This window comes from Lycium ferocissimum, chromosome 11 (assembly GCF_029784015.1).
Source record: "Lycium ferocissimum isolate CSIRO_LF1 chromosome 11, AGI_CSIRO_Lferr_CH_V1, whole genome shotgun sequence".
NCBI classification, from domain to species: domain Eukaryota; kingdom Viridiplantae; phylum Streptophyta; class Magnoliopsida; order Solanales; family Solanaceae; genus Lycium; species Lycium ferocissimum.
This window is the reverse complement of record NC_081352.1, coordinates 23,943,957-23,953,502: the sequence shown is the minus strand read 5'-3', so window position 1 is coordinate 23,953,502 and position 9,546 is coordinate 23,943,957. Positions and strand designations below refer to the sequence as shown.

General features: G+C 34.4%; 1 protein-coding gene across 1 annotated transcript; it reads left to right on the top strand.

Annotated features, from left to right (window-relative positions):
• The first annotated feature begins 1,973 nt into the window (after positions 1–1,973).
• Positions 1,974–9,546, top strand: LOC132036360 (uncharacterized). The gene is made up of 9 exons (XM_059426680.1): positions 1,974–2,438; positions 3,986–4,032; positions 4,946–5,048; positions 5,198–5,284; positions 6,723–6,806; positions 7,898–7,951; positions 8,955–9,035; positions 9,118–9,163; positions 9,258–9,546. Exons 1-9 carry the CDS (start codon positions 2,010–2,012, stop codon positions 9,311–9,313), a joined length of 987 nt encoding a protein of 328 aa, XP_059282663.1. The 5' UTR covers positions 1,974–2,009; the 3' UTR covers positions 9,314–9,546.

Genomic DNA, 9,546 nt, shown 5'->3' with positions numbered 1-9,546 from the left:
AATATCATTCGGCAATCTAATTTACAAAATATGTACATAGCATACATATTTTGCAGTGTTTGAATATACTAAAAATGTACACAACGTACATAGTTTATGCTAAATATACATATAATATTATATATATAGACACACACACATAAATAAAAATATTAAAAATTACCTTATATATACAGTATAATTTTTTGCTAAAAGGGTTCGGTTGAACACCATACTGCCCCCCTAGATCTGCCTCTGAGTGTATACTTCAGCCATGTTTGGTAAACTAGATGACCGAAGAGTATATTTATGTTAAGTATCCTTTTTTTTTTTTTTGTTAATGCTCATCCCTTTTTTTATTCCACCTCTTGATTGTTTTTGGTCCAAAGATGAAATATATTTAAAGACAAGAAAAATAAAGAAAAAGGGGTCTAAAATGCCCCTCTACTTTGGGAAAGAGGCTAAAAATATCTTTTATTATAAATTCGGAAAAGGGTCAAATATACCCCTGAACTATCAAAAAAAGATTAAATATACCCTTCATTATACTTTGGGTCCAAATATACTCTTTCCGTTATACTTTGGGTTCAAATATACCCCTCTGTTATACTTTGGATCCAAATATACGCTTCCTCCGTTAAAATTGTCCATGATATGCATGAAATATGATGTGGCACTGACAACTCAGTGAGGTGGACACCACATGGCATGCCACCTCACCACCCCAACCCATTTACCCCTCTCTTCCCCTTTTTCTTCCACCACTATCATCTCCTTCCCTCCATAACCTTTGCCACCATTAGCACTAACACACCACCATCAAGGATTTAACTTTCTTCAGTCTAGTTTTGATTTCTGCTTATCTCATAGTCTGAGATAAACTTGGAGTTGTTTTTTCCTTTCAATTTTACTTGGATGATAACCATCCAAATGACCAATCAAAGACATAGCCATAAAAGAAAATAAATTTCTGGTTAACAGTTTCAATTTTTACAGAAATATGGTGTTTAGAAAGCAACAAATTCATAAATTTATCTACAAGATAAATAGTTAATTCACATGAAAAAACAACACTAACAAGAATCTCACACACCCAGATAAAAATAACAAAGGAAAACTGAAATTTTGAACAACTTAGAAGAAAAAAAAGAAGTATGATCTTTCTTTGAAGGGTACGTCAGAGTAAAGTTGAAACAGCTCTCAGCAACATTTTTTTTTTTTTTTGATGAAAGATGAATCAAAACTAGAGTGAAGAAAGTTTATCCTTGATGGTGGTGTGGTGGTGCTAATAGTGGCAAAGATTATGAAGGGGAAGAAATGATAGTGGTGGAAGGAAAAGGGGAAGAGAGGGGTAAATGGGTTGGGGTGTTGAGGTGGATCTTATGTGTGTGTCTTATTTTCCTTTGATTGTCAGTGTCACGTTATATTTTATGTCCATCATGGACAATTTTAATGGAGGAAGGGTATATTTGGACCCAAAGTATAATAGAGGGGTATATTTGAACCCAAAGTATAACGGGAAGGGTATATTTAGACCTAACGTATAACGAAGGGTATATTTAACTTTTTCTAATTGTCCAGGGGTATATTTGACCCTTTTTCGTTATAAATTTGGTTCAAAAATACCTCTCCCGTCATTAAAGTTTTCAAATATACCCTGTATTAAAAAAAAATCTCTAACATAACTCAATTTCATTTTTAAACTTGCTCCATTTAAACCGACACAATTAAATAAAAAATGCATATGGGTTATCCGCTCCTTGCCTAGTGGCTCCAGATGTAGGACTTAGGAACAAGTTGGTCGTATATGATTTTTTTATGTAGTTGGGTCGGTTTTAAATAAAATGGGTTTAAAAATAAATCAAGTTGTGTTGGAGATTTCCGTTAAAATATGAGTATAATTGAAAACTTTAATGACGAGAGTGGTATTTTTAACCCAAATTTATAATGAAATATATTTTTAGCCTCTTTCCCAAAGCAGGGGGCATTTTTGACCCTTTCCCCCGAAAATAAAACTAGAAGTAGAAAACATGCCACATCATCATCATCCAAAATTTCTCCAACATTTGGCGCTTAGCTTTTCCACTCCCTGTATTTGCATTACAGCCTCTTGTTCTCCTCCAACTGATAATCTTATAATCAGAATTTTCCGGCAAAAGTATTTACAAATAGTAGCAGGTATGGGAGCTGGTGGAACACTTTTTTGTTCTCAAAGTTTTACCATCTTTAATTCCACTCAAATTCATGTCCAAAATAGACCTTCATTACCTTTAACATTGCCATCACTTGTACAAAAATCTACCACTTTGAGTAATCAAGAATCAGTTTTGTCGAAAACCCGGTATCGTCTTAGAGTTAAAGTTGTTGCTAAAGCTGCTGATTCTTCCTCTCAGCCATCATCCCCTGCTTTAACTTCAGACAAGCCTATTGTTCCTGATGAAGAGTTTTCACTTGCTAAGGTACTTTTTCTTTGGGTCATTTGCACTTTTGTCCCTATTTTGTGCTGGTCTTTAATTTTTGTCCCTCATAACAAACAATTTTTTCGCGGGCATAAGTTTATATTTTCGCCTCATAATATCCCACAAGTTATGCTCCCGCATTTTTAATGAAAGGAAGAAAAAATTTAAAGACCAACCCATTTGAAGGGAAAACATTGCAATTAAATGTTGATTAGCTTCTAAAGAAATAGGCCCATTTGGAGTGGAATGATTATTGGATACTCCCTCTGTCCTGGACTAATTGTTTAGTTGCGCTTCTTGAGAGTCAAAATGCATGAATTTTGATCAATATTTGAAGATGTGTTTTTTAACTGTATTGATATGAGAAGAATTGCAACTTATAGTACGTTATCTAAAGTTCTTGAATATTTAAATTTAAATTTTTAGATATTGAATTAATCTAATCCAATTTAACTCCGGAATTTAATCAAATTGACTGCCAAGAAGTAAAATATGACAACTATTTTGGGATGGGAAATGTTCAGTGATATGACTTTCCTAGTGACTGAATTGCTTGAGTTAGTTGAAGGTGCGCAAAGTCTTCTTCTTTTGATTTGAGAAGAATTCAATTTTCTACTTAAAGTGGAGGGAGTAAAATTCAACAAATAACCACTTTTTAACCCTATGGTTGAAAAATAGCCACCGTCATATATATAGTTTTAAATTCACCAGATTAAACTCCAAGATATTGAGTTAGTTGATGGTTAAATTCATCGCCATATAGTTCTAAATTTTCTATTTAAATATTGAATTAATCTAATCCAATTTAGCTCAAAAAATTAATCAAATTTGACTCTCGAGAAGTGAAATATGACAACTATTTCGGGAGAGAAATGTTTAGTGATATGACTTTCCTAGTGGCTAAGTTGTTTGTAGTTGAAGGTGCGGAGTCTTCTTCTTTTCAATTGAGACGGCTTCATTTTTCTATGTAAAGTGGAGGGAGTAAAATTCAACAAATAACCATTTTTCAACCATGTAGTTGAAAAATAACCACCGTCATGTAGTTTCAAATTCACAGGGAAAACTCCAAGATTTTGTTAGGAGTTTCACACGTGTAATTTGAAACCCATGACAATTGCTATTTTTCAAAGACAAGGTCGAAAAGTTGATAGGGCTCCATTTTTTTGTTTTTTCACCAGCCACACACCCCCCCCCCCCCCCCTTACATTACAAAAATTATTTTCTATTTTCATTATGTGTTCTCTTCACTAAAATGCACGATTTAGTTGTGCTTTTTGATTTTAAAGCCCATTTAAACTTGGCCTTTTCTTCGCTTTCTACCTTTGATATCATTAAGAAAGATTGCATTGCTATCCTCGTATACTCGAACTTTTTGGTCCTATAATACTGGATTAATCACTTGATCTGGTGAGAAATTTGATTTTGACTAAAATGAACATTACCACCTAAAAATGTTTTATGGGATACCAATGTATCTTACTTCCCTTTAATCTACTAGTCCTGAAGGAATTGTCAATAATGTTCTCTGAAATTGCTGTAACGTGCAGGTTTCTTTTGGTGTCATTGGACTTGGTCTTGGTGTTTCACTTCTCTCGTGAGTATAACTAATTCATCATGTTTTATACTACTGACTTCCTAGTTGTCTAAATTGACAAAGAAATACTTCTATGGCAAGGGAGGGGGATGCAAGTCAATCTCTATTGTCCTTAGTTCTTTCTCCCAAAATTTTTAACATTCGCTGACAAATCTTTAAGTGATATAGTTTGCATATCTGTGCATAGCGACGACAGATAGTCAATTTTTTTTTCTTTTTATCGTAAATGCTTAATGAATGTAGAAATTTCAGTTACCAATGATTTTAAAATAACAAGCACATAAAATAACTATGTGTTATTCGTTCCTGGTGTCATGTAATCGAGTTTGCTATGTTCTTCACTGTCTTTTGATATTTTTAATTGAAACAAATGGAAATATCTCAAAATCATTTTGAAGGATAACTATAAGTAGTTTAGAATTAGATTACAAAGAGAGCAATTTGTTCTGGTATACTTGTTTCATAATTTCCTTAAATGAAGAGCTCTACTTATGTACATTCATATATAGGCTTTAATACTTTCCCTGTCCTTTTGATTTCTTCGGAGCCCCAACAGTTTAGCTTCTTCTTTTTTTTTTTTTTTTTTTCCTCTCTCCCCTTTCATAGCAAAGAAAAGAGATTATTGGAGTCACGTTTCCTTTCTTGCTTTCTCATTTTAAGGCAAATTAAAATTTTGGGGATATTTACACCGCTCAAAAAAATAATAGCCAGCAGATGTATAGGTTTTGTATATAAGGTATAAATATACATATTGTATACATAAATTTACATATAATATAAATAGTCAGTGTATATGTCATGTATATTTTGGCTAGCGGCCGTAATTAATTTTGACGGGCCAAAACTGAAAAAATCCCTTAAATTTGGCCTTAAGACTACCTTGACTCTTTCTATTGTTCATTGCACTCTACAGGTATGGTTTTGGGGCATATTTTAACATCCTTCCAGGTTCCGAGTGGTCTGCATTGATGTTGACATATGGTTTCCCACTTGCAATTATTGGCATGGCTCTTAAGGTGATCTTATTTCTCCTTGTTTTAACGAGGTTGCTTGTATGAAGTTAATAAGGCATAGGATTTCAGTTGTGAAATATTACATCCATGTAATTGTTGTTTAACTGATGCAAATATTTCGTGTGTATAACTTAGTCTCTTCTGCTTTTCAGTATGCAGAGCTCAAACCTGTGCCATGCGTGACTTATGCAGATGCTCAGCTATTAAGGGAAAAATGTGCTACTCCAGTCCTTAAGCAGGTAATGTTCTTCTGAAAACCCTTCTGTCGCTTGATGCTTTTCTTAAAGCAAGTTAGTGCATCCCAAGAAGCTCCAACTTTTGTGGGAAAGGCATATGATTCTAGTATGCTTTTTCTTTTTGAGAATGGTAACAATAATATATAAGTGTAGCACAAAGACTGTGCTAAATCAATCTGTACAGTTACAAGAAAACCAGCAGCATGCCTATCTTCTACCACCTACTACAGGAATGCTATTATATCTAGCAATGAATCAATATCCTGTACAAAATCTTCCTTACACCAAATGTGAAACACAAAAAGACAGTTCATCTTAATCTTTTGTAAGGAGCTGCAATTTCCTTCAAAACACCTATTGTTTCTTTCCATCCAAATGGTCCACCATATGCGTCCTGGAATAATCTTCCACCACTTATTTTGTGTAATTAGTCCACCAGAAAAGTTCCAACAAGGAAGCAGTTCCCCTGTAGTCCTAGGCTTGATCCATGACAGGCCTTTCATATACAAAAAAAGGTTCCAGAGGACTCTAGCAACTGCACAATGTATAAATAAGTGACAATTACTTTCAACCTCCTTTCCACATAGGTAGCACCGCGAACGCAATTGCATCCGCCTTCTCGTGAAAACAAGCATCTCTGACAACTAAACATACAAAACAGGCTACTTTAGGTGGTCGTTTCACTTTCCATACTGCTTTCCAACTCCACTATTGAACTTGCTGACCAGGATTAACCAACTCCAGATTTATAAAGATATGTTATTAGACCCTAGTGGCATTCCTCAGTAATTGTTGGAAGGGCTCCCTCTGCGCAACCAAGAATGCCTGCCAGTCTTTGTATATCAATTACCCTATTAATGGGAAGAAGAAAACTTTTTTTAGCATGGTTACTCGGCCAAAAGTTTGTTATACTCAGAAGTCAAAGATAATAGTCCCTTCTGATGTTAAACTTCTTTCCTTTTCCAACAGCCTGACAATAGTGTTTATTTTCCTGTTAAATACAATTTATAGAACCTTAGGCTCCACAATTACTTCATGAAGTCCATCTTTACCGCTGTTAATACAACTGTTTTCTTCTCCACCTTTACTCCTCTCTGAATATAATTTTTTTTCTCTTTTCTATTCCCAAAAGGCCAAAGTAACAGTGGTCTTTATGTTCCCTTAATTAACACGAAATGATCACAAACATAGACATTCATATTGAGATACAGATTAACTTGTCATATGTCACTGGGTCAAGTCAAACTTTTACATTTCCCGAGACAACTCTTCTACTAAGATAAAACTGAAGACAAAAAGTGATTGTTTCCTAATATTGGTGATTTGCTACTAATACTTCTTTTGATTGTACTTCCAGATATCATTTCAGTTATTTCATATCCAGGATGGATACAATCTTCAGATTACTGACTAACTAGTAATAGGATTTTCTTTCTGTAAGGTCAGGAGCGATGTGATAAGATACCGTTATGGGGATGAGCAACATTTGGATGAGGCATTGAAGCGTATTTTCCAATTTGGACTGGTAAGTTTCCTTCTTTTTGTGTTTTGGAAACTGAATATTTTTTATTCAGATAAAGTTTGGCCTTCTTTCTTGGAAGGGAGATTTAACTTGAGGACTTGAGAAGTTTTCCAGAGAGGCCGTCAATTTCATGACTGTATTTCATAAAAAATGGAAGTACGAAAAACAAAATGAAAAATAATAAAAGATAAACAAGAGCGTTAAAGGATGGAGGTATAAATTAAGCAAGCACAATTAATTTTCTGGTGAAAATATAAACAAATAAATATGGTAGGTCCTTTTCTAATTACTTGAGCCTTTGGATGATGTGAGCTTTATAACTCAATGGAAAATAATACTCCTAGCAAAAGGGAGCCTTTGGGTGTTGTTTCTTTAGCAAATTTTTACCATATTGTGAAAGTGATCGATTTGGTCCCTAAGAAGTCTTCTAGGAATTTTCTGCTTAAATTGTTAGCAGAATACACATTCTTGCAAGTTCATTAATGTGGAATTTAGAGGAAAGAAGTTATCTCTAGACTAGTAGAAATAATGTCATCTTCTTCACTAGGTTGCTATGTTACTCGGACTCAAAATATCGACAGGTGTGTGTCGGATCCTCCAAAAGTAGTGTATTTTTGGAGGATCCGACACGGGTGCGGCAGCATTTTCGGAGAGTCCGAGCAACTTAGCTAGGTTGTAATCAATTTTCAGGAATATTGGTGAGATTTATTTAACCATTGACTCAAAGCCTGTAAAATGAGTAAATTATGTATCTGGTTGCTCAAGTTTGACTAAATTATCAAGTTCATCCTCAAATTTCGTCGCATTATATATCTTCTTCATTTTTGTTTCTTTTGGTTTGATGAGTTTTGTCTTCCATATATATTTACCCTTCATATCAGCCTCACACATTGCCAGATTTATGCCCAATTCTGACACTGATGTACTTTTTAAAGTGGAATAGAAACAAAATAGCTTTGGCGACTAGAACAAATCAGTTATCTAAAACTTGTATTATGCGTTTAATATATTTAATCTCTTGACCTTAGGACTTAGGCCTTAAACATCAAGTGTATCTCTTGATAAAATTTTCTTCTTTTCTTGTTTCATTGCAGGGCGGAGGAATACCACGTAGAGCTGCTCCCATCTTACAAAACATCAGAGAAGAGGCATGCTCCTTGAACTTGATTATGTTTCTAATTAATGATTTGCTTCCTCTTATGAAATAGTATGCCGAGTAGTTGTTTTATCTATGTTGATTGCTTTCTGCTTTTCTTTTGAATATTGCTTTTGTCTCCTGTTAGACTCTATAGCTTCTAGATTTTATAAATTGATTCCTCCCACCTAAACTATGAAGCTCTGTGGATCCTACAATTAGGGGCGGAGCCACAATGGAAGCGTTTGACAGAACCCGGTAGTTTTAGCTCGAGCCCTGTATTTGCGTTAAAAAAATCATTTAATATATACAAATAATGTATTTAGAACCCAGTAAACAAACTCTTCTTTTTAGTTAGAACCCATAAGCTAAAAATCCCGGTTCCGCCTTTGCTTACAATTCCACAAGTTGGATCTTGGCAGTTTTATTCAGCTTTTTTCTTTAAATAACCAAGAAATCCCCAAGGACCAGTCAGTCCACAATTTAAAACTTAGTGGATAATATCCCACTCTTTTACCTTTTTCCACTTACATACCATGCTATAAGGTTCGAACTCCTCGTGGGCGCCTAAGCCACACATCAGTTGTTGCACTTGTACCACTAGACCAAAGCCCTTGGGGACACTGTTGCTATTCAGCTTTTACTAAGAAACTTGTGGATTTTCGTCATTGTCCTGAAGAGCCACCCCATAACCAAACTTCAATCCATTGAGTTGCTTGCAAATAGCCTTATGCTTGTTGAGTATTGTCAAAACTTGTTTTCCTTTTCTTCTGAAAGAAGAATTTGGGATTTTTCCATTGTATAGACGCCCATCAATGTAATAGCCAGCAAATGTATATCTTTTGTATATTAACGTATAGATACATATAATATACATATTTTATACACAACTAGTGAATATTTTTTGTATTTTTGGCTAGAGGTTGTAATTATTTCTGACAAGCGGACAAATGTGTAACTTCCACTCAAATTTTAATTTCAGCTGCTGATTTCATTTGGTAATTTTTATGTTTCAGGTGACTGAGGATGGTAAATATTGTCTAGTGCTGGTCTTTCTGGCCAAAGCTCTGCAGTTGTCAGATTTCGAAAAAAGACAGGTAAAACGACGATAATGTAAATACCTCCATCTCGTCCATATGGTTTCAATACTTATATTCTAATCTGCTTAAATCTTGGTAGGCGAAATTTACGTCTTTCTTTGGACCAGGAATATCTTCTGAAATTGGTTAGTTCTAAAGTTGATAATTTTATTGACCTTATTTATGTGACTTTCGAAATTGGACTTGTTTGGACTAATCTTAGTAACTTTGTGCTTGCAGTAAAGGGAGAGAATGATTTGTATGAAGTACGGCTAATTTCCAACACAACATTGTAGATTGTGAAAAACCTTGTAACTCTGGGTATATAGAGAATGTCCACTGTGCCAAATCAATATATTGATACTTTTCAGTTTGTACTGTACATTGTTGAACTCATAGGAAAACATAGAATGATGGAAATGATAATCCCACATGGTAGTAAAATTGTATGAGACCTGCTTTTATTTACCTCTGTACAATAGTAATTTTTGATGAGGTTGATGTAATTAATATTTAAAATTTGCTTGTA

Excerpts from the sequence above, each read along its gene's own strand:
- LOC132036360 (XM_059426680.1), top strand. The coding sequence starts at position 2,010 with ATGCCACATCATCATCATCCAAAATTTCTCCAACATTTGGCGCTTAGC. Across the intron at positions 4,033-4,945 it reads CTTGGTGTTTCACTTCTCTC|GTATGGTTTTGGGGCATATT; the intron begins GTGAGTATAACT and ends TGCACTCTACAG. Across the intron at positions 9,164-9,257 it reads AGGAATATCTTCTGAAATTG|TAAAGGGAGAGAATGATTTG; the intron begins GTTAGTTCTAAA and ends TTGTGCTTGCAG.